At 42.5% G+C, this 26720-nt stretch overlaps 2 protein-coding genes across 14 annotated transcripts in view; one reads left to right on the forward strand and one right to left on the reverse strand.

Moving 5' to 3' along the window:
- The window catches only part of DEPDC5 (DEP domain containing 5, GATOR1 subcomplex subunit), a 42539-nt gene extending 36955 nt beyond the window's left edge, over positions 1 to 5584 (reverse strand). For 4 of the 9 annotated variants that reach the window (XM_059863916.1, XM_059863915.1, XM_059863920.1 and 1 more), the window contains exons 1-9: positions 5296 to 5583; positions 4603 to 4720; positions 3804 to 3891; positions 3094 to 3140; positions 2678 to 2763; positions 1813 to 1896; positions 1103 to 1152; positions 530 to 599; positions 136 to 214 (exon numbers count right to left, since the gene is read on the reverse strand). In XM_059863916.1, coding sequence (XP_059719899.1) covers positions 136 to 214; positions 530 to 599; positions 1103 to 1152; positions 1813 to 1896; positions 2678 to 2763; positions 3094 to 3140; positions 3804 to 3891; positions 4603 to 4660 — 562 coding nt within the window. In that variant the 5' untranslated portion in view covers positions 4661 to 4720; positions 5296 to 5583. Of the gene's footprint in view, positions 1 to 135; positions 215 to 529; positions 600 to 1102; positions 1153 to 1812; positions 1897 to 2677; positions 2764 to 3093; positions 3141 to 3803; positions 3892 to 4602; positions 4721 to 5295 lie in introns of all 9 variants that reach the window. The other 5 variants (XM_059863919.1, XM_059863922.1, XM_059863921.1 and 2 more) reach the window with 3 other exon arrangements.
- Positions 5585 to 5756: 172 nt separating this feature from the next.
- Positions 5757 to 25871, forward strand: PRR14L (proline rich 14 like). 5 transcript variants are annotated; one of them, XM_059863211.1, is made up of 9 exons: positions 5757 to 5828; positions 7080 to 7572; positions 8660 to 8741; positions 9904 to 16240; positions 19200 to 19268; positions 20032 to 20200; positions 20482 to 20588; positions 21524 to 21595; positions 22251 to 25871. In XM_059863211.1, exons 2-9 carry the CDS (start codon positions 7123 to 7125, stop codon positions 22525 to 22527), a joined length of 7563 nt encoding a protein of 2520 aa, XP_059719194.1. In that variant the 5' UTR covers positions 5757 to 5828; positions 7080 to 7122; the 3' UTR covers positions 22528 to 25871. The 5 variants fall into 5 exon arrangements, with proteins under 5 accessions (XP_059719194.1, XP_059719196.1, XP_059719195.1 ...); XM_059863213.1 differs by having other exon boundaries at positions 8663 to 8741; XM_059863212.1 differs by lacking the exon at positions 5757 to 5828 and having other exon boundaries at positions 6138 to 7572.
- Positions 25872 to 26720: the final 849 nt, after the last annotated feature.

Genomic DNA, 26720 nt, shown 5'->3' on the forward strand with positions numbered 1-26720 from the left:
GATCTAAGCAAAGACCACAACACACCCTGGAGCACTGCTTAGGCCAAAGGCAGGAAATTTTAGTTTGCTGGGAGTGGCAGAAAAAATAGCAGAAAGGACATCTGTGACCATCCACAGTCAGAGTTACCTACATACCATAAATATCAAAATCCCACATTTCACAGCTCATCTGGATAAAAATATAAACCATGGCAGAAGTGGAGCGGAAGACCACCTGCAAAGGAAGGCAAGACCTCATTTAGAACCAAGTACATTCATTAGAAGGCCCAAATGAAGAGCTTAACTACACAGCAACTCCTACAACTGTGGCCCTTGCATCACAGGGAAATTCCCCTCTAACAAGTCATTCCTAGCAGAGCTGAAGTTTAATAATGATTCACTGTCCTGAACTTATTGCCATTCTTCACCCTACAACAGAGCCAATTGCAACCATCCATACAAATCTGCAGGCAAGACAGAATTACAAAAATCCTGGCAGGCAAGGAAAAGAAGGGAAAAACTGCTCTCCCCCTGTTTCCTGAGCTCTTACCCGGGTGTCCTCACTGATGTATCCACAAGTAACTTTCTCACTCTTTACCCACAGTTCACCTGCCTGGGCCCTGGAAGAAAAGAAGTGCAGAATATTTGAATATGAAGATTAGAGAATCAGTACTTGAGCAAGTAAGAGATGCACCAAAATCTGCACTCAAGGATGACTTATTTGGTTAAAACCTGATGTTTAACCCAAACGATGTCAAACAGCCATTTCCCTCTGCATCTGCACATTTTCTGGTCCCGGTGTCACCTCAAAAGCAACTGAAGTAATCCCCTCTGAACTATTAATACAGCTTAAGAAGGGGGGTAAATATTCAAAGAGATAAAAATAAAATTATTTGGCCTCCATCAGAGGCCACAAGTGTAGCTGGCTACCCTGCTATTAGTTTCTTTTATCCCAAACCAGATAGAAGCCTTTCCCCACCCCACGGTGCAGACAGAAATGCGTAGATGAGTAGCAGAACAATGAAACATGAAGGATTTTTCACAGAAGAGTCTCCAGCTGGATACTTAAAACTTATGAAGTTAAAGCAATAAGTAACAGTAAGCCCTCAGAGGAGGCACTGACCTGATACCTGCAAATTCAACTTTTTGGGTGACATATGCACATGTGCTGACCTAGGAAAGAAGAGTTACAGGTGTCAGAAGAAGAGCAGGCTCAGAGTGAGAAGAACAATGTACATAAACATGACCTTTATGACAGAAGTCACAAAATCCATTCAGTGTAGTTGCTACTAATAGCTCAGCCTACAGAACCTCTGTAATATACAACAGAAAATCACTTTTTACACAGATCAGCTCTAAATGGGATCATTTGCCTAATTCACTGCACTTAGAGGAGCCAAAGACTGCACTTCAGAGATGCAGGCAGAAGATATTCTTATAGCTGCTTATTAAGTGGTACTCTCAGGGAGGGGACACTTCAGCACACTTCTGCTTGAAAAACATTTGGATTCAATTCCTTCCAAATGCAGTAAATCATTAAAATTCAGAACATAAGCAAAAAAACCTCTCTAGACTATTTTCAATGCCCAAGGCAGTAATCAAAATTATACCAGTGGAGTAGGAAATGATGGGATTTGCTTTTCTGCAACATTTACACCCATTTCTCCAACTCTGATGTGCCACTCCTGCTAGGAAGCACAAGATCCTCAGGAGCTGCAGGCACTGTCTTTGTCTTTGGCGCTCTGCATTTTGCAAAGCACTTCTTTTCATTCACAGCAAGCAAAAGATAAGGTTCATCACCTGCACCCTGCCCAAGGGCAGCAGGGGCCTTACCAAACTCTTCTTCAGCCTCCACATATCCCCACGCCCAATATACTGATCTTTAAATGTCAGCTCCACCAAGTCCAAGGTCACCTCCTGGGAAATAAATGAAAAACGGCTTAGATTTTACTGCTTGTTTTTAAGGAGGGCCCACCAATCTGTTCATTTAATAACCAAATGTTACAAGAAGGGCCATTCAAAAACAAGTCAATATCCCTAAAACTGAAAGATAAAGGGGAAGCCCATACAAATAAATAACAAAGTTGTGCATGTACCTCAACTAGTGTGAGCTGCAAAACATTGCACAATGTGATCAGAAAAAGCCCAAGGACTAAATCTGTACAAGTCTTAGTGCATACTGGAAGCTGAAATAAATTACTGCCATTGTTCATGACATTAGGGAAACCTCATTTCCTGCAGACTTTTGTCTTGTGCATAATGTAAGTGCTGACTGCAGCTCTTTTAATAGTTGGAACATTTACAGGAAATGTCTCTCTGTAAGAGGCTCTGTGGTACCAAATAATGCAAATCCAGGCCATGGATCTTCTTTTGACTAGGCTCCTTTCTGCTTTTCTTTATTGTGCCTGGTTATCATGAATTTCTGAAATTTAAAAATATGTGAAATGTCTACATTTCTACCAAGCTCTGTCAAAGCAGGTTCACAGAGTTCAAAAAGAGAGCAGAGATTTTAGGGAGAAAAGTGACACATAAACCAACAAATAATTCAAAAGCTCACTCTCTTAGGGAAGAAGACTAAACATCTTTCAACAAACAATAAATGCCTTTCTTCCCCCAGACTGCTGCACATGGAAAGTCACAGAGCTCTGATTTGAGTCAAGTGATGGAATGGATGGAAACAAGTGGCAAAACCACAGACCTTTGGGTCAACAACATTGACATGGACATCCTGGTACGGCCGCAGGCGGAACACCTGTGCCACTGTCTGGTCCACACTTATCGTTTCTGCCAGAGAACAAGAAAGGACAGCAGAGAAGTCAAAGTCCCCAGCAGGTTCCAAGTGGTTTACAGGTACAAACCCAGCACAGTCAGACTGTCATGAAACACAAATTTCAGGCTAAAAAGCTAGGTTTGCTTAAACCATACTCATTTTACCCAAACAAAAGCAGATTTAGAACCAACCCATTTTACGTTAAAATTCAAATCCTTCCCTTGCTAAACAGACAAAGCATTAATTTTCTTATGAATTTAAATACACATGCTAGCCAGCCACAGGTACAGCCTAGCCACGCCACCCTTCCTATGATTTTACTGTGCATAAGTCTCAAATTTTACCTTTCTGCAAATCTTCCTTAAGTGACTTCACTTGGAGAAGCAGTGGACTAGCATGGAGAAGAGAAAAAAAGGAGACAAGTTGAGATACCAACAGTCTCTCTGGTAAGTCACACCCAAAACTATTCAGTAACATGGATCACAGGATAAGCTAAAGAGAAACATTCATATTTTCTAGAAAGCTTCATACACCATCCTCTCCACCTGTCTCTCTGTCTTGCTCCTTACACTCTTCGTAATTATAAGGTACTCTTGAGCTAAAGATGATAGTACAAATGGGAAAGCAGGTCACACCAGAACTTCTCAGATCCTCATACTGCTGCCTTTCAGACAGAGGCTGTAGGATGAACAGGTTCATACAACAAGGCCACAAAATTTTATTTTTGCCTAGGATATACTGTAGGATAGGAGAATAGTCCTTAGGTAACAGGAGGTCTAGGAAGAGGATACAGACATTGTTGATTCTATATTCAGGTGCTACTTTGCCTATGGAAGATCAGCAAACTAACACCAAACACAAAGAATTCCATAAATTTTTAGGAAGCACTCTTGCTAAAGTTACCTCTTTACTTCCCTTTAGGCAGAAAAAAATCAAGGCAGCATCCTCAAGCAAAGTTATGTCAGCCCTAAGAGCCTCCCACTCTAGAAAGCACTACACATGAAGAGACCCTTTCAGTGCTCCACCCTCACTGATATCAGCAAAGAGAATTCACCTGTATTCATCATTGGGATGTGCAATTTCCACAACATCTCCCAGCTTGATTTGAAGAAATACTTTAGGATTCACCACCAGTTCATCATCTACAAGACATAAATGAATGAGGGCAGTGAACACATATATACTAAATAGACTCCTACATTTTTGCATACAACAGCTCGGCATACACAAATATACTAAACCAAGATGAACACATCAGCAAAATGCTTTCTATTCCCCACATGACAGGGTCCCCACAAAGCCACTTCAGCCACTCCTGCAGGCACAAACAACTCAAATAACAGAATACTCACAAAAGAAGTGGTCACAAAAGACTAGGTCTTATTTAGGCAACCAGAATCATCTTCTGTACTTTTCAAACAACAAACACCAGCAGCTATAGAATCTCAGCAAGATTTATCAATGTGTAAGTCGAGAAGTAGTGAGCAATCAAATCAGTGGCACTGTTATTAGTGCTCAGAAACACATCTATGTGCAGTCATAAGTCACTGACATACATGTCACTCACTAGGGTGACTGAAACACCAAATTAAGAGAAAAGTGTTGCAACAAAAGGGGAGGAAGAAAAAATAAAGCAATTTTTTTTTAGATACCATCTTGGTCTCTTCCAATAAACGTTCATTTATTTTGCTGTATCCTGTTATTAGAAAGAGCTTTCCAAACTCTGGCTGGAAATACTGCTTGTTACATCAAAGTTCCATCTTCACTCTTTTACAATTGCAATTTTACAATAAAACAATCGTTTTCAATTAAGTGAGTATTGGTCTCACTGTTATGAGCTAGGAGATACTGACCACTGCCTCCAAACCCCTTCTTATGTATGACGAGCTTGTACACCTTGTTGGTTCTCATCTTGAGCTCCGGTTCCTCTCAGACGCTTCGAGCCAAGACGGTTAAAGGCATCTTGCACATCTAACATAGAAAGGAAAGCAAACACAGATCTCTTTAGGATTGTCAGTGCAAAACCATTGTGAACGTTCTGCACGTGAACACAGCACGCTGTCCGGGCCGATTTGACCGCAGCGCGGCAGAGCTGCGCCCAGCACAGGAGAGTGCGGGGCAGCTACAGGTACAGGCATAAGGAGAGAGGGACCCAAAAGTGTGCTTTTCAAATTGATTAAAGGGTTGAGCTTGCAGAAGTGCTTTACAGAAAGTCACCGATTACAGAGTCATGGTGGGAAAAAAAGACCCGTATAACTAAAATTTGTTAAAACAAACTTTATAACTTGGAGCCGATGCGGGTCTGGAAAGAAGCGCCGCTTGGTGCTGCGAGCCGGCAGACCCGCTCCGGGGACGCCACAGCGAGGAGGGCCGGAGCGGAGAGCAAACAACGCCAAGCAGTTCCAGCCCGCAGCCGTGCCTACAGTCCTTGAGCAGCTATGGAGCCGCTCGCTTACTGGGAAAGAGAGGCGCATCGAGACACCCGAGCTCCTGCCCGGAGCAGCGGCGAGGGGCGGCCGGGCGCACGGGCCCGCCAGGGTCCTTACCCGCACGGGGGGCAGTAGTGCAGAGCGAGCAGCGCGGCGGCTCACGCCAGAGCCCCGGGGGAAGGACACCGGGGAGAACGGCGCAGTCCGGGCGCGAAGGGAGCGCGGACACCTTAACGCTCCGTGCCGCTCACAGCCCCAGGGCAGCGCGGCCGGGGCCGGCCGTGCCCCAGCAGAGCGCAGCGCACTCCCGCCCTGCTCGCGGAGCGCCCAACGCGGGGCCCGGCCCTGACCTGCCGGTGCCGTCCCGCGGGTACCGCGCGGCACTTCCGCGTCCGGGGCCGCGCGCCACGTGACACCCGCGCCCCCACCGTGGGACGGAGCGGGGGGACACGCCCTCCGCGGGGGCGGGGCCGGAGGGACCCGGCCCGGTGAGGAGCGTGGGGGGCGCGGCGGGCGCTGCCGGAGGCGGGGCCACAGCCACGGCTGCCGGTTCCGCGCGCGGGCCCGCCCCGGATGCGGAAGTGATGCGCGCGGGGCGGGACGCGGCGCGGCGGGCGCGCACAGCGGGGCCGGCGGCCGCCGCCGCTCAGGTAACGGCACCGGGCGGGGCGCGGGGCGTGTCGGCGCGGGCCCGCCTCCTGCGCCGCCGGCCGGGAGTTGGAGCGGGCCGGAGTGGCCGGCGTGGGCCCTGCCCAGCCCGGGCGCGGGGGAGACACCGGCGGTTGTGTAATTACCGAGAGCGGTGATCTCCGGTGCGCCGCCGCAGGGCGGCTGCGGACCCTCGGGTCTGGCCGGTGCGGGGGCCGCTGCCGCGGAGAAGGAGCGGGGCTCGGGGCCGAGTCTGTCGGCGCTGCTGCGGCGCTCGGAACAAAGGGTCGCCCCCGGTCCTGGCGCGGCTGGGCTCGGGCGGCACCGCCGGGACGGTGATGCTCTCCCGGGACGAGTGGCCTCGCGTGTTCCCGGAGGCTGCTGCGAGTTTCCCCGGTGTCTGTACAGGCTGCTCGTGCTAGAGGAGCACAGAGCAGCGCTCGGCTGATGAGCCCGAGCTGTGGTGGACTGAGTCACTGATTCTCCTCTGAAGGCCTGGCTTAGCCCGTTCCTGTCCGTGAGCCTTCGGGAGCGATTGGCGGCGGCGTTCTCACGGCGGGGTTGTCCCGGTGCCGACAGGAGCGGGGTCAGCTCAGCCCGAGCTCCCGTCCCGTGCTCACAAAGCAGCTGCCGCGCACCGGGCGTTCGGTTCTGGCCCGAGGAGGATGCGGAGCGGGGCTGTCCTGGCACAAGGCGTCCTCTGTACTGCGGGACAGCACAGAGTGCTCACATGAGAGAAGCTGAGAGGCACAGGCTGCTGCCTGATGGCTTAGACAGTGTTCATTTGAGGCAGAGAATGTGAAGAAAACTTGGAGCTTTTTCCCAAAGACTAGAAACTCATGAAAATCCCAGGAAATCAAACAATGCTTTAGTTCCAGTGAAGGAGGATGTCTGATACAAGCCCCAGTGATTTGTTTTATAACCTCTTCTCAGGTTATTCAGAAGATGTGGTTAAATCTGCAGGGAGGTGTTTGAATGTGAAAATGAGGCTTGGGAATATCTATTTCACTTTACTCTTTCCATTTGTTCATGAAGCATTTCCTTAGATACTCAAATCTTTCTCAGCTCCTTTCTTAAAGACATATTTGCAAGTATCTTTCTTAAACATATATACAGGAATCTTGAGGAATTAAGCTTTTCCTTTTAATCCAGTCCAGAAGCTGGATTTCAGTGATCCTTGAGGGTCCCTTCCAGCTCAGGGTTTTCTATGGTTAATCCAATGTACGTTGATTTAATGTTGCTTTTATTTTTAGGATAAACTGAAAAGCTCAGGGCAACTGATCTTCTACAGCCCTGATGCTCTCATCTGGGGTGGAGTCTCTCCTTGATTCTTCTGCATCTGCTGTAATAGAGGAGTTGTACACTGGATTGCCAGAGAGCACCTCCAGGGACCCCATGGCAGTGCCGGGGCCCAGCCTTGGCTTAGATGCACAGTCTGATGGGCCAGTACCCGTGCTGGCACACAGGGATGGGCCATGGACTTCTGCCATAGGAAACTGCTGCCAGAAGACACAGGATTTGGGTGATGTGCTCCAGGTGATTTCTCATGGGCCAGCAGAATCCTTTCCTGAAGAATTACTACAGGCTGGAGACATTGCAGAGGATGAAAAAAGCAGAAAAAGACACTTTAGTAAACTAGACTGTCCTAGTGATGGATACCAGAAAGAAGATGAAGAGACACAAGGTGCTGAGGACCATCATGCTGAATGTTGTCCTTTGACTCTGGGGGAAGGTTGGTCAGAACAAGTAAGTGAATGCAGAAGTTAATCCCTGCATGATAATTTGAATTTAGGGCTAGGCAGTGAGTTTGGCAATGGGTGTCCTGGTTCTTTTTTGTGTCTTCTAGTACAGAATTATAAAATGGTTTGGGTGGGAGGAGGGCCTTGAAGATCATCTTGTTCCAACCCCCTGCCATGGGCAGGGACACATTCCACTAGACCAGGTTGCTCAGAGCACCATCCAGCCTGGCCTTGGGCACATCCAGGGTGTGTGCGTGTGTCAGTATCGGGATTATTGTGAGTCCAGTCAAAAATTACAATACTGACAATAGTTCAGGAGACCAGCAGTGTTTTAAAATACCAATGTTTTCACTTGCTTAAATACTGTTGGAATGCTGTAAGGCAGATATGTAACAGAAAAAGGTGCACAGCTTAGTGTTTTACCTTAACTATTGGGTGTTGCAAAATTTTGTGTGTTTAATTCCAAATTTTGATATCTGTTTGATTTATCTGACATTTTTAAAAAATGATTTATCGCTTTTGTGAAATTAAAATTGTTAAATTCCTTACAGTCATTCAGTTTTCAAGATGAATTTTCACATATTTCTAAAGGCAGGTAGTTTGGTTGTGGGATCATGGTTTGGTGGTTTTGCTTGCAGATCTAGGTCACCTGTTCCAGGGTTTGTGGTTTTAAGCCCAAGGAATAGTAGAAGGCAAGTTCTACTAGGGACACACATCTTCCCAGAAGTCTAGTGGTAGTGCTTTGGGGGTGTGAACTAGACTTGGAGACTGCATTACTCTTCTCATTCCAATTTTCAACAATTTGCATTTTAAGCCATGTATTTATATTTTAGCTGCCACATCACAAGACTTCATTGCTGTCAAACACAGCAGTGTTTTGGGGATACATCCTTTGTGCTTGTGTGAGGCCCTTGCAATGCAAGGCTGCCTCTGGCCAAGGCTGATGTGTCTGGAGGTTTCTTAGTGAATTTCTTATTCTGAACTAACCCAGCTGAGCAGATGCAGTCCCTGAGACATGACACACTTCAGAAAATCTAATCATTTTTCTGTCTAACCATAGCTAACCATGTCTAACCATATTTCTGTTGTTCCAGGAGGACCCTCACCTAAATGAGCAAGAGGCAAAGTCTTTGAGAACCTATTGCACTGAAATTGCAGGATCTCTGAGGAGCACAGGTAGTTATTTTAGCTGTACATCTCTACCCAGCCTCTGCTTCTCTCCCAGGTATTTTTTGTTGATTTAAAACAGATGAGTGATTGTGGGATGGCTCATTTAGAAAGTATTACCCCATGTAACTATAACACTATCAAAACTTAATGCTTTACTTTCTCCTGTAAGAGAAAGTACTTGCCTCGAGTCCTTTTCTGTAGAAGATGTGTTTTAGTTATTTGTTTCCAAAGCAGAAGAGGTTGTTAATAGCAGATTTTTGCATTTCCTTTTGTTTCAAAGATGAGTGTATGAGAGCAGTAATAGCATAGATATATAAAAAAGTATTACTCATTCATTTTTGAGTGTTCTAAAAAATAAAATTGAAAGTGCAGAAGCCAAAGGAAGAGGACAGCTAAAGTAATTATTAATTTCATTATAATCCTCCATAATTTTCTAGCTCCAAGTACTTTGGTCACTTTTTCTGAATCTAGTAATTATTTTCTTTACCTAAACTTGTATTTAGCTGACAAATGCCATCTAGTCTTGGTGCTTGCTAGGAAATAGGGAAAAGATCTGCAAAAGTCTGAGTAAATATGTTCCCTGTAAAGTTTTGTGTATGAAGATATTCTACAGTAACTGTAATTTCTTTAATTAGCACCTTCTTTATGACTTTACAGAAAAAACTTTAAGTAGTCCAAATTGCTTGGGCAGATGAGATATGACTTGTTTTCCTATGGATGAGTTACTGACAGACATGGCTCCAAGGAAGAAGAAATGGAAATGGTCACACAATGGCCAGCCCTCTTTCTAGGCTGGAGCAGATCAAGTCCCAGCCCATGTTAAATTTTGATGTTACAAATAAGCATTATTTTAATGTTGGCCATGGCTTCCTATGTGTTAAGTTACAGGACCTGCATTCACCTAGCTTGATATTAGAGGAATCTGAAATGTACAGGGCTTGGAATGCCTGCTGCTCATGGAAGTGTCTGTATTGAAAAGGATTGGTTTTGTTGCCTTAGCTTTGTGGTGGAATAGTTTGTTTTTTCCTCTAAAGACTTGTACTAAAATTGATAGCATCAATTCTCACTTTTAAGAACATTTGGTAACCAACACTGTACTTAATAAGCCAAATGTCCTCTAAATTTAGCATATGGTTCTGATTTGCTTTATTTTTTTTTTCTTATGCAGAAGAAAACCAAGCAAATGTTCAGGTGACAGCTGAAACTTTGCCAAAGCTCACTGAAGAAGTACAAGGTATGAAGGCTGATGGGACTAGGATATTTAGTAAAGCAGGATACAGGAATGACAGAGTGAGTACAGGTCTTCCACCTGAGAGCAATCAATGCCCAGACATAGACACAGTCATGGCCAGAGCTGGGGTTTCAGAAACCAGCAGCTTAGGTTTTTTAGAGCCTTTAAAAGTCATGGACATTGGAGCAGCTGCAGATCATCCACAAAAGACAAGTGACTATAGTGGGTCAGAAGCCCTTGCTGCCATGCCATTGAGAACAGGGGGGAGTGGTGTATCTGTTTTGGAGGTTAGAGAAGAAAAGTTACCCAGACAAAATCCTGTTAATGAATTCAGTACGTCATTTGCTAATTGCCAGACTTGTCAGCAGGATGAAGAAAATTATGTTTATGACTTCTTTAAGGGTCCTGTACCTGAACAAAATGAACCTCATGAGTTGTTCTCAGCAGAAAGCTGTAGAACACTCTCCACCCGAAGTTCTGAAGTTTTATGTCCAGTTCTGAAAAGCATCTCTTATCTGGACTTTGGAAATAAGCCACCAGAAGGCAGTTCTGCAGTTCACAGAATTGTCAGTGAACCCCCCCAGAAGTACCTTCCCCAAAACATCAAACATCACCCTCTTTATGATCATGGACCCGGGTTTTTGGAAAGCCAAACCTTCACATCTGTTCCACTAGAGCAGATCTCAGTGATAAGGAAAAAAGGATTATCTAGTGCAAAACCTGATCCTAGGGCATTAAGTGCTGCTATTGGGAAATCATACAGCTCTGAATCTGAAGAAGCTGCTGAAGGCTGGAGAAAAATTGCTGTGGGAGATAACGATGAAATTTGTAGCTGGCCTGAAGCTCAAAAGACTGCAAATTCTGAGCAGTGTCATTCTCCAGTTTTTACTCCTGTTGCTTCATCTCCTGAGGAGTTCTCAAAAGAAAAATTTAAAATATTCCCATCAGAAGGTGATAAGTTGAAAAAGGACCAGTGGCAATTCTCTGTCAGTGACCCATGCAAGAATGATACAAAAGAAAATGGTTTATGGGTGGAAACGAGTAACATTGCTTCCCATGAAACTGGGCAGAGAGACATGTACTTTTATAGTACTGCCAATAAAATCCCTCCTCTCAGTAACCACAGCTGGCTTCATCTTGGTACCAAGCTAGAAAAAGACTCACCCGAGGCACAACTGCTTGAAGAGGAATCTGAGAGCAATTCAACATCAGAAGAGTTGGCTGGTGGTTTAGCTGGAGCTGCAGAAGCTGATAGTAATGACAGCTTATCCATGGGGAACAAAACAAATTTGTTTTATACACTAAATGTAACTCTACCTCCTGTTTTACAGAAATCAAGAGAACCTCGTTATAATGAGTGTCTTCCTTGTACTAATAATGAAGTTTCATGCAGGGACAAGGCTTGGGATAATTGGTCTAGAAAAGAATTAACTGGTGCTTCTGGAACAACAGCAGAACAAGTTGCTGAAGTTTTGCTTCATAAAGACAAATTCAAGTCTTCTATAAATTCCATGACTTTTGATAACCCTAATACAGCAAGCAGAGTATCCCAAATGAATATAAAATCTTCTGCAGGAAATATGGAGAAAGTGGTCACTGGTTTAGAAAATGAACATTGTCACACATGGCTTTGTAATAACAAGAGCATAAAACAGCAGTGTCCAGCTGCCAGCACTTCCTGTATTTTATCAGGGAGTATGTGTGTGGGTGAAGTTTTCCTGAACAGTCAGTCTTTGGGTGTTGAAGTTGATAAGATTGAAGAAAATGATAATTTGGAAGGAGTGTCTTCATCAGGAAATAACAGTAAAGAGGCAATGATCTTTCCAAAAGCACACACCCCTTTGGCACGTGGATCTCTTCTTTGTGAAAATGACTGGGGCAACAGAGGTATAGCCCTGCATGGGACAAATGATATTCCCACAGGAAAAACCATGTTTTGCTCAGCATATACTGCAGAGAAGTCTGCTGCTACCTTGGCAAGAGATGAGGTTTCAAATAAGAATATGGAGGTCGTGGAACAATTTGACCTTTGCAAAGCAATGGACAGTGAAATTGTTTGTGACAGAGATGAGGCAAAAGAACACATTGGCACGTGTGCTTCCCAGACAGATGAGTTTGATAAAACAAGAGCTGTGGATTCCCCAAATGCTCCTGAAGGCAATCAGAGAAATAGGACTAGTAAACAGCTATTAGTCAGATATTTGAACAAAAACACCTGTGCTCATAATTTTGGATTTTACAACTCTCTGTTAGGCCCTTGGAGGAGAGACCTGGACACACATGAGCAGGAAGAAATGCCATTGCTCACAGCTGGTCCCTCTGAGTGTAGCCCTTCAACCTGTGATCCACAGCCAGCACTCAGCAACGTGAACACTCCCACACAAGATGCTGGGCAAACAGAAGAGACCCTTTGTCCCTTGGGAAATCAGTTTCATCCATGTCAGAGTGAGTCTGATGTCCCAGTGCTGGGCAGTGAGCAACATTTAGAAAGTTTAACCAACCAAGCAAACATTGGCTTCCAAACCATAACCAGTTCTGTGGGAAGAGACAAAAGTGATCCTAATCCCACTGAAGAGGTTCTGCTAAAAACAGGTGGTGACCTGCCTCTGTTAGACCATAAATGTGCAAGAGAAGCCAGGTTTAAAGGAGCTGTACAAGAGAATGTCATGGGTTTGGACTCTTTAATTGGCGTGAAAAATGAAGATTCTTCAGGATCCATGGACTCCATTAGTGATCTGATTGAAGAGAAGACAATCAGACTACAAGAACATGAGAACAAATGTGAAAGAAACAATAAAGGAGCTCTCGAAGAAAACTTTTCTGATGACAAACCACAGTGCTCACAGCAGGCTCGTTTTATCCAATGTGCAAAAGAGAAAGCAGAGCTGGTGTTTGCAGGAAACAAAATGCAGCAATCTTTACCAAAGATCAAGTGGTTGGTAGAGAACCAGGAGAATACAATTAGTGCTCAGTTTCTGCCCATTTCATCAATTAAAGGGAGTCTCTCACACAAGCCAGAAAATAGGAATATGCTTTCAGATAAAGAAAACAGAGAAAGTCTGAGTATAAATCCTATCCTAAATAACTCTCACCCACAGTTAACTATTGAGCCTGGTAAAGAAACTGATGCTCAAAGGGGCGTTGGTCCATCTCATTTTGGAAAGTTTGACATCCAAGAATCTTGTGCTGAGACTCGGGCAGGTTCAGAAACTGTGTCAGCTCTGAACTCTCACAACTCTCTGCCTGAGAAAGAAAAGCTGTGGATGTCACCTGAGAGTACACAAAGTGATAACTGTGATTCATCTTCAGCTGAAGTTTTTAGCAAAGATACTTCAATGACAAAAATCCTTTCTGTAACAATTTCTGTTAAGAAAAAATCCAGCAATATTGAGGTTCCATCTTCAGGGAATGAATCAGCAGCTGGCTCTCTGAATGGTGCCAAAAGCTCAAGAGTTTGTGACCACAGCAAAGAAAGTCTGAAAGGTGAGGGGCTTTGCATGCCAGCTGGGAAAGACATGGACATGAGCTCAGCAGAAAGTCCTCCTGGTCAAGAGAAATTTAAGAATACAGATAAGCCAGAAAATACAAATGTGCTTTCAGACACAGAAAATGGAGAAAGTCTGAGTATAAATGCTATCTTAAATAACTCTTGCCCACAGTTAAGTTTTAAGCCTGGTAACGAAACTGATGATCAAAGGGGTATTTGTGCATCCCATTCTGAAAAGTTTGACATTCAAGGAGCTTCTAGTAAGACTCAGGTGGATTCAGAAACTGTGTCAGCTCTGAACTCTCACATCTCTCTGCCTGAGAAAGAAAAGCTGTGTATGTCACCTGAGAATGCACAAAGAGATATTTCATCTACAGACAAAAAATTTAGCAAAGATACTTCAATGACAAAAATCCTTTCTGTAACAATTTCTGTTAAGAAAAAATCCAGCAATATTGAGGTTCCATCTTCAGGGAATGAATCAGCAGCTGGCTCTCTGAATGGTGCCAAAAGCTCAAGAGTTTGTGCTCCCAGTATAGAAAGTCTGAAAGGTGAGGGGCTTTGCACACCAACCAAAGACATGGACAAGAGCTCACCAGAAAGTCCTCCTGGTCAAGAGAAATTTAAGAATACCTGTGTACAAGAGATGATAGGACAAGAGGTAGCCCCTAGAGGAAGGCTGCCCAAAGATTGTTCATGGGCCTTGTTGAAAGATTCTAAAGAGTCTGGTAGCAAAACAGTTCCCCTCAGGACTGAGAATTATGGAAAGGTTTTGGAAGAAATCCCAAGATCCAAACTAAATATTCTTTCAAAAGAAAGACAAAATGATACAAAGCTCCCAAACTTAGGAGGTACCAGTGTACTTTCAAAAACTGTGCATGACTGTGAGGCTGGAGCTGTATCTGACACAGAGGCTGCCCCAGAAGTGCAGGATGATACAACACCCACATTTTCTCCACCTCTGAGCACACTATCAGAGAGCTGCAAAGAACCATCCCCAAACTGTGTGGCTTGCAGTGAAGCGTGTGGGCCTTACAAATTAAATGCATGGAGCAAAGATAATGTAAAGGAAGTAACAGAAGGCCAGGACAAAATACCAGCTCGTGCAGTTTGCAAGGAAAATGGGGCTTTATGTTCAGAGAGACTTGATCAAACAGAGGAATGTCAAGTATTTGTACAGAAGAAGTATGGAAAGATGGAAGTACATCGGGTGGGCAAGGCACAACAAGGACAGAAGTTAGAACATCAGGAGAAAGCAAAAATCATACTGCAGCCAAGTGTGTTGCACAGTTGTGAACTCTTATGCAGCTCTTCAGCTGAGCTGATGACATCTAGAAATACGAAGTTTGGAGGTGCTTCAGAGGAGATGGTTGCTCTAAGAGGCAGTGAAAGTAAACTATGTAGCACTTTACAAGAAGTTAAAAGGCCAAAGATTACCACAGATTTTATTAGTTCACAGTTTTTGAAGACTCAGGATTCAGAAATGGAAAACCTGAACCTTAATTTAGGGTATGATGGGATCCCTGGTGCCTTTGGAACTACAAATAAACGAAGAGGAACTACAAATAAACTAAGAGGACCTCTTCCATTAAAAATACAACCTGGAAGGACATGCAAAAAGGTTCCCACATTGTATCAGCTAAAAACCATAAGAAAAATCAAAACAGTTAAAAGTTCACCTGTCTCTGAGATTCCCTTGGAAATATTCCCTAAACAGGAAAACCCACTTCTGGAGTCTTTGTACTTTCCATGTAAACCACCAACAGTGGAAAAGGAAACAGCCATGAGATTGGTGCATATGCCAAGGCAGAGGGCCAAGAGGTGCAGTTTGTTGAGCAGCTTGAAATTTAGAAAATGTACCAAAGAACCAGCATTGTTGAGCAAGTTGTCTGCAATGGCCAGCAAGCTCCTGGCCCCTGCCAAAAGCAGCCGTAATTTAGAACCTCTGCCATATTCTTCTGAAATTCTTCCCGTGGGTGACAGGTACAGCCAATGTAGATCTAAAAATCTCTTGGAAGCCTTTTCTTGCATTAACAGGAACGTACACTCACGCTGGGCTGACAGCTGGTGCACCAAGATGTTCAGCTTTCAGCCTTTGGCACTTTATCCTGTAGAAACTACCAAAATACTTTCTTCAGACTTAAGCCACGAGCCTCCAGCCTCTTTCTTGGACACCTCAGTTTTCCCAATTTCTTTTCACATAAAATTGGACTCCAGTCCTGTGACAGACCTCAGAGGGATTACATCCCAGCACTCTGTACATCACAGCCCAGTTTTCAGAGAAACGCCAGCACCAGCTTCAAAGTGGACTTTGTCTTTTCTCCTTTCTCAGAGCTGTTCAGATACAACAGCTTTCCAGGAGGATTCCTGTGTAAATAATGAGCTTCATTCCTCTCACTCCACAACAACCCCCAGGACCGTTGCTGTTCATCCCGACCCTGGAAGAAACACTGTAGCTGGAAGAAGAGGAGGTTGTTCCACGCTTGGCCTTCACACAGTGTTAGCACTTTCTTCCCCTGGATGTTACAGGATTTGGACGAGAAGAAGAAACTTAACCAGCCATATTCCTACCATCCAGAGACTCTTTATCTCGCAGTTGGCCCAGGGTTTGAAAGGGGCCAGGTTGCCGAGGTGTGCCCCCGCTGGCCTCGTCTCCTCGCTGCCGTACTCCCTGGGCAGGGTGTTGTCCATATGGAGTCAGCACGGCCCCGCTGCCCGTCCTTCCGAAATCACTCCTCTCCTTCCCAATCGCTGCACGTGGCAGCCAAGTGTGGCCATCGAGAACAGGTAAAACCCATCACCTTATTTCTGAGATTAAATGTGTGCAGGTTATATTCTTGCTCCTTTTTGGGAGGGAGAGGGTAATTGCAGCTTGCACTGGAGGGTCAGTTTCTCCTGTTCCAGATCTACACATTCTGCTCCAGGAATGGCTCAACGTGGAAGATCCTTTCTTACAGAACAGTCTTTAGCTGAATTTAAATATATTGCCTTCACTTCTTTAATACTATCCTGTTTTGGCAGAATGGCTAACTCTATTTTCTTCTCCCTTGCAAAATATACACACCATGCATCAGAGTATATAATGCAAAAGGTGAGCTACTTCATTAGGTCTATTCAGTGTGACTGCAGAGGAACTGGATTTCCGAGGTAGGAAAGTTTTTTTCAGAGGTCTGAGCCACAAATACCCCTTGGAACCACTGTAAAATGCTCAATATCAGGTTAGGAAGAATTGTAAAGGGTGGGGGGGGGGTGTCATTCAGTAACATTTTTAATTGTATTCCATCACCATTCTATGCTAATTGAAACCTCTTTATGCATGCTATGGCTTTTCATATGTGATGTTGGCACAAGCAAATGTAGCTCCAGTTAACATTGGTAATGAATTTTTCTCTGCGTGTCAGTCTTGTTACGAGTGGGAAGAGGACTGAAATCCAAAGAGGACTTGGCATATTTAATTTTGCTTTGCTATGAGCATTTAAGATCATTTTGCTAATAAAAAGAATGAAAGAAGTTCCTAGCTCTGTTACAGGATTCTTGCATGCCCTTGAGCAAAGATTTTGCCCTTTATCCCTCAGTAACATAGGGCAGTTGAGTCCCTGATTTTGTCACCTTGCAGTTCCTGGGCAGAGAGCTTCATGAGCACTCTACCAAAGTCTTTTTAATTAATTGGTTTGATTGATGTGGCAGTCTGTGGAGAACTGTTGAATTTAGCCCGTGTCACAGATTGACACAAGTGTAACCAAAAATCTTGCCAGATAACAAATGCTGCACTTTGCTTTGTATAAATGGGTGACATACCTAAAAGTTTAATATAAATTCTGATGTCTGCCAAAGGTGTGAGTGAGCTTGTGAAAGCACTGCTTCATTCTGGAGTTGTCTGCGCTAAAAGAATTAAGTTGAATAATGGCAATAGAGACAACTTTTGGAGCACATTCTATGGGACTTGCTTCCATTTTCATTCCATACCCTGAAAGTGATCATACCACTGAAGTACAGTTTGAGCAATAAACTTTAAAATAACACATCATCAAAAATAAAACAACATCTTTTTAAAACTTACTTGTGTGTATAAGATGAATTCAGTGTTTTGTGTTGCTGAGGCATGCTCTCCTTGGACTGGGAGATGAGAACTTGGGGGTTTTCCCACATCCCTAAGTGTGCAGGCTCCTCAGCAGCTCGGGACACCACATCCAGTTAACTAATGTGTAAGAGGATGTCATTCCTGGTGTAAGGAGTCATTGGAAAGTGCTTTGCTATGAGTGGTGATCTTCTTCCCAAAAGGAGAGTATTCAAATCAAAATCTTCACTTCAAGTGAAAAATAATCCTGAGCTAAAATACCCTAAAACTTAATTTGTTTTTTTTCTCTAAAATACCTTACAACTATGTGTATGAGGCAGATGTAAATCTGTCCCACTCAGATGGTACATAAATATGGTACATAAATATTAGAGGTATGTTTGGTGTAAAAGCCTTTTCAACTCCTACAATGACAGAAATTCTTGCCTGTTTTACGATAATTAAAAACCAGAAAAATCAAAAAGTTCCCTGCAGGCCATTTTCATCTGGAAAAGATTTATCTTTAAAATATTTCACTCACAATTCACGTTCTTAATAACCAGGAGAACAAGGAACTAAAGGAGTTGCCCTACCTAACTTCCACTGTCAATAATAAAACATTCTTTCAGTGAAGTTGTTTTCTAATTAATGCTTATTTGAATTAAAAATTTCTAAAGTGATTTCCTTCTGTCCTTATAATTTTGTATTATTATTGCATAAAACAATAAGCTCTGTCTCTGACAGAGAGGGCTCTGCTGCACTATGGATACAGGTTCCAGTAACACTGGAATAATGAGTGGAATGTTGATACAAAATGTTACAGTTCTGACATAAGTGATGAACACAGTAAGTGGGTCTTTCTGACCTCTTTACGTGTAGTTGGACTTCCCTGTGCTTCCAGCATGGCTGGTTTTCATCTCCTTTGTAGAACTCCAGTCTGGCTGTAACATCTTTGCTTTAGGACAGTGAAGTGCATTTCACTGTTGGTTAGAGAGAATAGCAAATACAAGATTTGCTGTTGAATGTAATAAAAGCTGTCCTGAGAGATTTCCTGCTGTTAACAGTATGGGCACAAAAGTAAAGCTTAATACCAAAGGACTTAGAGCTGCTGTGCTGACTTTTATGCCATTGAATTCTGGTCATTACCAGCCCCTATGGAAAGGTTATTGGTTTGGTTATTCCAATCAAGTGAGGGTATTGCAGGCTGTGGGAGTCAGAGACAACAGGCAGTTAATTTAATGGCAGTACTTCCTTTTACCTGTTACTGTTGCCATTATGCACTATTTTCTTTAGTAACCAAGTCCTTCCAGGGTTTTGGTTACTTAAATTGTAAAAACTTGGGGGCTTGAATAAGGAAAATAGACTTTCATAGAAAGAATTACAATTTTCAGACTTTAAATAATTATGATTTTTAATATTACTGTCTCACTCTCTTTCTGTGCCTTTATTTCCTTTTCTCATTACCACAATTTTTAAATGAAAGCAGGACAGTTTCCCTCACAATTAAATTTAGTTACCTAAACAGATGTGGCTTTCTTTTGTATCATTTTAGTCTTTCATTCTCATTCCTGATATGAGCATCCTGTCTTACAATCCAGTTTATATTAATAATTTTTCCCTCATCTTTTTGTAGTGTAGCCCTAATTTCTGTCTTGTTTTGTTTTGTTTTTTCATTCCTTTTTGACCCAGCTGTGCCATGTTACCACACTCACCTGTACAGAGTATGGGAGCACTGCAGACTGCAGGCCATGCAATACAGTGAGTATCTGGGCTGTTGCTCTTTACTCTGAGTAGTGGCATCATAGCCTTCCTCAGAAAGCCACTGCTTATGTCATTTTGGCTTTCAGCTTTTGGCAGTTCACTCCCAGAACAGCTTTCTGATTAAGAAGTGGGTGAGGTAAACTGACTGGGTGATGTAATGGAGAAGAGTGGAGGGGCAGTTATGCAAACACCACATAGAACATTGGACACAACAGTTCTGTTACTTTCAACCATGTTGTGCCACTTCTTATGAAATGAATATGTGAAACTATAGAAGTTTGACTCCTTACTTGGATAGAAGTCCTTTCTGCCTTAGCAACTGGATGATGGATGCAGAAACTTCCTTCTATTCCTGTAGTGTAGGGATGGCAGGTATCAAAGCTATATTTTATCTGTAAACAAAAAGTGTGATTAATAGTTGTGTCAAAGAAATTTGCTGGCAGAAAAGGAGGATTGATCCCTTTCTGTCAGTTCATGTATAGAGCTGTATACTGTTTAGTTGTATGAAAAGGAGAAGAGTGGGTTTTAAATGCCATGTTCAAATACCCTGGCAGTTTAGTTGGTGTCAGTATCAATGTGGGATGCAGCAGGTTTGGCTCTATGTGTGTACCAGAGTTCACTTACTTGGGCCATTTCTGTGAAATGTGTTGGTTTTTTGTGCCCATATTGCAATTTAGGAACATCTCCTGAGAGCATGGAATGCTGTTGCATTATCAGTTGGGTATCAATCTGCACGTGTTCCCTTCTTTCTCTGTTACAGTTTGGAAACTTCAGTCCCTCCTCCGTTACCAAAGCCTCACACACTTCCAGAGTCATTGCCATCTCCCCCCAGGCTTTCAGCATCTGAGCTCCACATCCCTGCCCTTGATGAAGCAGATGCTTCTGTTCCAGCCTGTCTGAGATCTCAAGATGACACAGAACTGAAAAAAGTGAGTTCATTTGATATTTTAGATCTCTCAGACTCTTGGTTCTCCAGAAGCTGAAGCTGCTGCTGCGGGATATTATCAAGTAACTGTTAAAGATGAGGAGAGAAAACAGGCTGCAGGTCCTACTCTGTGCTGCTGCTTGCTTTGATTCAAAGAAAGAAGGTGGCAAACCAGAGAGGAATGTTTATTCTATAGATAATGGATATTCAGAATAAAAGGGAATTCTGTTGACTAGTATGGTTTTAATTTCCTTGATTTTAACTTTTCCATCTTTCTCTCTTAAGACTGAGCCAGAAAAGAGGCCAAAGAAAGTCTCACAGATCCGAATCAGGAAAACTGTCCCTAAGCCAGACCCTAACCTTACTCCAATGGGACTACCCAAACCAAAAAGGTGAGCAGTGCCTCTGAAATGGACTCAAAGCATATGAATGTAATCATTTCCATAAATGCTTCTCTTACACCACTATTTTATACAGCCCCAGCTGAGTGACATCTGATGGTTATTTCCTTTACAAGAAATGACTGACACAGCTCTATCTTCTGGATCAAAACTACTGAATAAAGTTTAGGCAAAATATGAAAAAGCAAGCTGCAATGCAATCATTTTTCTGAAGAAGAAAGAATTTTTATTGATAAAGTGAAAATCAGTCAACCTGCAGTGCACAGTGAGATGAAGTGATCTGTTAGGAAGTTCTGGTGATGCAAATTGTGTTCGAGTTTTTCACAGTTTCTTTGTTTGGGGTATGATCTTAGGGAAGCATTAGTTCAGTGAAAGTGTGGGGAATCACAGAGCCAGATATTGATAAAACTTTCCAATCAGTCATCTAGTGTGCCTGCAAGTCATACTGGTCAGATTGGTCATACTTCATCTAGTGTGACTTCTGTCCTAAACACAGATACCACCTTTGACAAAGGAAAGCACTGCTTCAGAGATCAGCTTGGTAACTGTCAATAACTAAAATCAGTCTCAAAAGATGAAGTATTAATCTCTTAAACTGTAAGACTTCTTCTCAGCTTTCATAACAAGGTGAAGGGCATTTCCCCTTTTGAGCATCATTATTTCAAAGCATCACAGAATGCTGGAAGGAATATTGATCTCTGCAGAAAGGGGCAAGTCTTGACACTGACCTTATAAAAACACTGGATAACATTATGTACTTAATGAGCCCAGTTTTCATTCCTCCTGGTCCCCAGTTAGTTAAAGCATAATTGGTTAGCATTTAGGCACAGAATGCAAACAATACTTGTTTCTTGTAAATCTGCTTGCTGTGAAGAGAGGTTGTCTTGAGATTCTTCCTTCTAGATTGATTTGTCATTCTTTTTCAGGCTTAAGAAGAAAGAATTTAGCTTAGAAGAAATTTATACAAACAAGAACTATAAGTCCCCTCCTCCTGCCAGGTTGGTTCTGCTTCCTAATAAGAAAACTTGAGATAAATGTAAATTGATTACGGGGGGGAAGAGAGGAGATGAAAGGTATATGAAAGCTAAGAGGGAAATATATTCTTAAAATTGGTCTAGTTTAAACTGCTAGAGAAATTTAATTTGAAAATAGTATCTTTACTGTTTGGACGTGAAAAAGTGAAATAGAATATGAACTAAGAATTTGCAGCTGGTTAAGTATGGATTTGTATATTTTTTCATTTATCCCTTCCTTCCAGTTTTCATCAAAGTACAGTACTTACTTTCCAAAATTCAAAGGGAATTACACGTTCTTTAAAATACTAACAATCACAGCCTGTCATCAAATGTTCAAACTTTATTCTGTAAAATTAAGATTCTATATTTATTTATTCTGTAAAATTAAGATTCTATATTGTGCTTTAGAACTGAAATACAAAAAGATTCTACCCATATGTCTGTGCAGCAATAACCACTCAGCTGGCAGTAATGTGCATTGTAGGAGGTATTAGGTGTAGATAACATTACAAGAGGTGAGGAGGGGCTGTAAAAATATAAAAGTCAGAAGTGTCTTTACCTGGGTTATGAAATCCCCCTGTCAGTGTAAGGTGGCTGCTGCTAAGGTATCCATGAGCTCTGTTCTTTTTTTTACCAGGAGCTTGGAAACAATCTTTGAGGAGCCCAAGGAGAAAAATGGACACTTGATCTCTGTCAGCCAGCAAAAGAGAAAGCGGATTCTGGAGTTTCAGGACTTTACTCTTCCCCGGAAAAGGAAGACACGAGGCAAAATCAAAGCAGTGGGGAGTTTCACCCGGGCAAAAAGAGCTGCACTGCAGAGTGCAGAGTTAGATGTGCTTCTGAGTCAGAAGCTAATGGACCTTGAAGCCTTTTTTGCAGAGGAGGTTGAGCAGGAGCAGGCCTCCAGCATCTGAGGGAGCCACTTAGCTGGAAACGGTCCAGTCAGCTTCTTTAGTATTTTTTTTCTTGGGAGAAATCTACTGACTTCTTCATACCTTACTCTGCCACTCTGTTCTACATCTGGTAATCAGTTTTTGGCTGTGACCCTCTTTAAGGTGCTATATTTTTTTTTAAATGCTGTTGGAGGGATTCTTTTAAGTCCCTGTTTGAGTGTTACACAGCCACATGAAATTTACCCTTCCTTTCTCAACCTCTGGAAATTACTGCTTAAATTTAATTAATTATGTTTATATATCTTTTGGGGGTAGAGTAGGAGTGTCAAGGAAGGAAGTAGTGCACCTTCAGTGATGCTAGAACTCTGTTCTCCAGATCATTTGCACATTTGAGTCTGCTGTTGTTACTGTAATGGCTATTTTTAACAAGCTGACAAAAGAGATATGGTGTCTGATAAATAAAAATTCCAGCAAACACATTCTTGATATACCACTAACCTTTTGATAATTAAAAGTAGCTGTCTAGGTTAGCATTCAATTGTTTCTTCCTTCTGTTAACCTAGAAGGTTCCTTCTAAGTATCTTTGCCCTTCCTGGCTCCACGCAGTGGAAGCCCCACATAATTAGACATTAAATAACTTGCACTTTGTATATGCTTCCTTTAACATCATTCAACTCAAAAAAGATAATGTTTTAAGGAAAAATGGTGCCCAGTACTATTTTTTTTTTTTCCTAAATAGCAGATTTTTCTACTTACTTGGCTGATGCCAACTTCTTCTCCAGAGGAAAAGGTCATTGGTCCACGAGGGTGGTAAACTGCAGGATACATAGGCAGAGATTTTTATTTAACTGAGCTGAGCTGCTGCATGCAGGGAAGACCAGCAAAATCTTTGATACTTGTTTTAAAGTTATTTTAATTCCATTCATACTAACTTGATTTTAATGTCAACAAGAAGGGTTTTTTGGGTTTTTTTTACCATTTTAGATTTACAATTCCTGTAGCTCATAATTAGATATTCTCCGTACAGCACTGTTGTACATAATAGCCAGTGTTGTACAAAGAGCCTCTGAGTATGTGGACATTGTTTTTGTCATGTAAGGCCATATGTAATTATCTGATGCAGCACTGGGCTATTTCTCACCTCTACCTTTGGAAGGAAGAGAGCTCCCTTCTGGCATAACTTCTGTTAAGTTTAACTTGAAGCATAATTCCAATGCTAGCTGCTGTTCAGGTAAATTCTGTCCCTTAGTGCCTAGAGAAGTTATTCAGGCAAAGCTGTTGTTGCTGGGATGCTCAAATTTAATTAGTCTGTTCTTTCTTTCACTTGTCACTTGAACTTGCACTTTCTTATTTATCTACCCATATAATAGAGTTTCTATTTACCTTCAAATTGAGCAAATATCTAGTGGGTGGGTATTTTTTATAAAGTCCCAATAAATGCAGGACTGCAAATACCATCATTATCTTCTGTTGCTCTACCACTTCTGTTACTGACCAAACAGAAAAGTAAATGTTAACGAGCAATCTGTTGAATTGCAGAGCTTTGAGAGTAGAGAAATGGAAGAGAATTATTACACTGTGTGTGCCTGAGTCTTGAAAGAAATCTCATCTGGGTTTGTTTTGCTCCCAGCTTATGTGCTGGGATTTGTAGAAGTTTATATTCTTGTTTTGAAGATGAATTATCTTTAATCAGGAAGACAGAAGAAAAGAGAGGAGTGCACACTTAGAGTAGTAGTGTTTGGAGTTTGAGGGTAAAATAACAAGGCAAACTTTGAACATATTGACATAGTATTTTTCTTGTTAACTTACTGGGCTGTTGTAGAACATTCTAACTGATTCTCTTTATTTTTGTAAAAAGAAATCCCTAAAAAACAAAGATCAACTGCCTCCTAAAAAATGTTTGAAAGTTTCCCTATGTTGGCTTATTAGCCCAATTATTGACTAGTTGGAAGTGGTAGCAAGAGTGAAAGATATATTTTTATGCATTTATGCTATAGAATGGAATTGTTACAGAGCATTCATTCACCTTCTATTAATATGGGAGGCTTCCAGTGACACAGTTAAGCTGTAACCTTACTGGGGCTTTCAAGGAAATAAAGATTGGGGTGGGGGGGAAGAGACTTGGGTCCAGGAGAAGTTCAGACCTCTAATGTGCTTCAAAACATGGAATGTGTTGAGTCTTTTCCTTTGGGTTATGTTGGGTTTTGTTTAGGGTGGGTTTTTTTTACTTTCTTCCCTGTTCTCTCTTGTTTCTGATTGCATTGAAATAAGATTTATGAACCTTTTTCCTACAAGCTACGGTGGAGAGAACAGAGCAAAAAACACTCAAATACTCTTCAGTTTACAGAAATTGGAGGAGTTACAAAATGATGTTGCAGTTGTTTAGCTTCTCCCAGACCTTAGTTTGTGGAAACCCAAGCACACAGCATTATTCTGTTTTGGTTTAGTGTTTGTATGACAGTGTAAGCTAGTGGAGACCAAGCATTTCTTCCCCTCCCCAGCATACAGGTGTCAGTCCTGCTTATGCACTTTTTTGTTTTTTCCTTTCCCACCTGTTTCTGTTTACAGCTCTCATGGAACAGCCATGTTCCTTGTGGCTGCTGCTTGTACACTGGGAGTGATGACTGGGCAAAAAGCTGGGCATTTCCTTTCTGAGCTGCTTCTGTCACAGCTAATTTTAAAAAAGTGTAGAGGATTCATCTTTTGGGGTCTTGCATACAGCCCTAGCAGAAGGATATGTCCACTTGTCTTTTCATTAAGTGGACCCACTCCAGTGGGGATGTTTTGGTATCACCATGGAAAGTACATCACAAACTGATGATGAGAACAGCTTGAGAAGGATTGCAAAGCTTTTGCCATGTTCTGTCTCTTAGTAGAGCCAAGCAGCTCTTTGATACATTTGCTGATTGTCAGAGACAGAACAATCACTTTCAAGAAAAAAAAAAAAAAAAAAGGAATAAAAAAATCATTGTTTTCATCATGCTATGACTGGAGCAGCTAAGGCTCCTTAAGGTATGGTACAGCATTTGCCTGGCTGGCTTGTGTCTGCATACATTTGAGTTCCTGTGCTTGCTGGATATGATTTCCTGCAAGCAGTTCTCATTCATTGTATTTTATTTCAGGTGGGCCTTTGGTATATTATGTTCCAGGTGCTTTTCTAGAATATGGATAGTAACTGTGGATTAAAAGTCTGTATGATGCTATCAAGGTAACAAATAGCTCAATGAGAATTTGTACATTTGTGCCATTAGCCTCCATCATGCTCTTGGCATTTTGTTTCTGTTCAATATTGTGTGAATCTAAAATTTTACTGTTTCTTTTGTGTGTGTTTTTAATTTATGGAAATAAATTTTTCTGAGAACTTTTCAGGTTTTTAAGGCCTTTAGGCCTGTATGGGTAAATATGTATGATAATATGTTTTACATGCAGGGGGGAAAGGTCAAATCTCCAAAGAGATCAGCACTACTGGGTAACAGGGAGTGCTGTTATTGAGACAGAGCAGCAGTTCTGGTGTTCCTTCATCCCAGCCTGGCAGGTAATAAGCATGATCTCAGCTACTATTCAGAATACTGAGGCAGCATCCATCTCTTCAGAAAGCAGAGTAGCAGGAGCCCAGGGAGCACAGAAAGCACAAACAGCTCCTGCTCAGCTCAGAGCTGGGATTCAAGGCTGAGGCTGGCCAGTGGTTCATGTGCCACAGGCTGTGCGAGGCAGCACAGTGCTGTTTGTGAACCAAAGCTGGAGCACAGGATCATCCACAAGATTGGTAATGTCTGTGTCAGAAAACAACATCCCTGCCCTCCCAACCCACGAAATCTTGTGTATAACCCAGATTTTTTATTTATCCCTGATCAGCTGCAGGCTGCTCTTGGCAAAGCTAGGCTGCCAGATGCATTTCTTCAGTGTGTTCTCAGAACTGCCTTCTCCCAAGTGCAGTGTCACACGGGCCCCACAGATGGCAGGGAAGCTCCAGGAAAGCAAGGCAGGAACACCTGAGAGGCCTAAAGAAGCATCCTGCTTTTTCCCTGCTCCTTCAGGACTGCAGCTTGCTGGCTGCAAATGGATCTGAGGATTTGGCTCTGTCACCATACTGGGACAAGACAGGATAGAGATGATGAACAGATGATTTCTGTTCAAAAGGCTTCATTTCATGTTCAGGCAGTTTCTGCTTGTAAAACTTGTGGTGTTTAATTGATAGATAGTATTTTGACATT

The sequence above is a fragment of the Haemorhous mexicanus genome, chromosome 19, assembly GCF_027477595.1.
Source record: "Haemorhous mexicanus isolate bHaeMex1 chromosome 19, bHaeMex1.pri, whole genome shotgun sequence".
Taxonomy (NCBI): domain Eukaryota; kingdom Metazoa; phylum Chordata; class Aves; order Passeriformes; family Fringillidae; genus Haemorhous; species Haemorhous mexicanus.

Coding starts and splice junctions, on each gene's coding strand:
- PRR14L (XM_059863211.1), top strand. CDS start 7,123: ATGCTCTCATCTGGGGTGGAGTCTCTCCTTGATTCTTCTGCATCTGCT. Junction 19,269..20,031: donor ACTGCAGGCCATGCAATACA/GTGAGTATCTGG, acceptor TCTCTGTTACAG/TTTGGAAACTTCAGTCCCTC. Junction 20,589..21,523: donor GGACTACCCAAACCAAAAAG/GTGAGCAGTGCC, acceptor ATTCTTTTTCAG/GCTTAAGAAGAAAGAATTTA.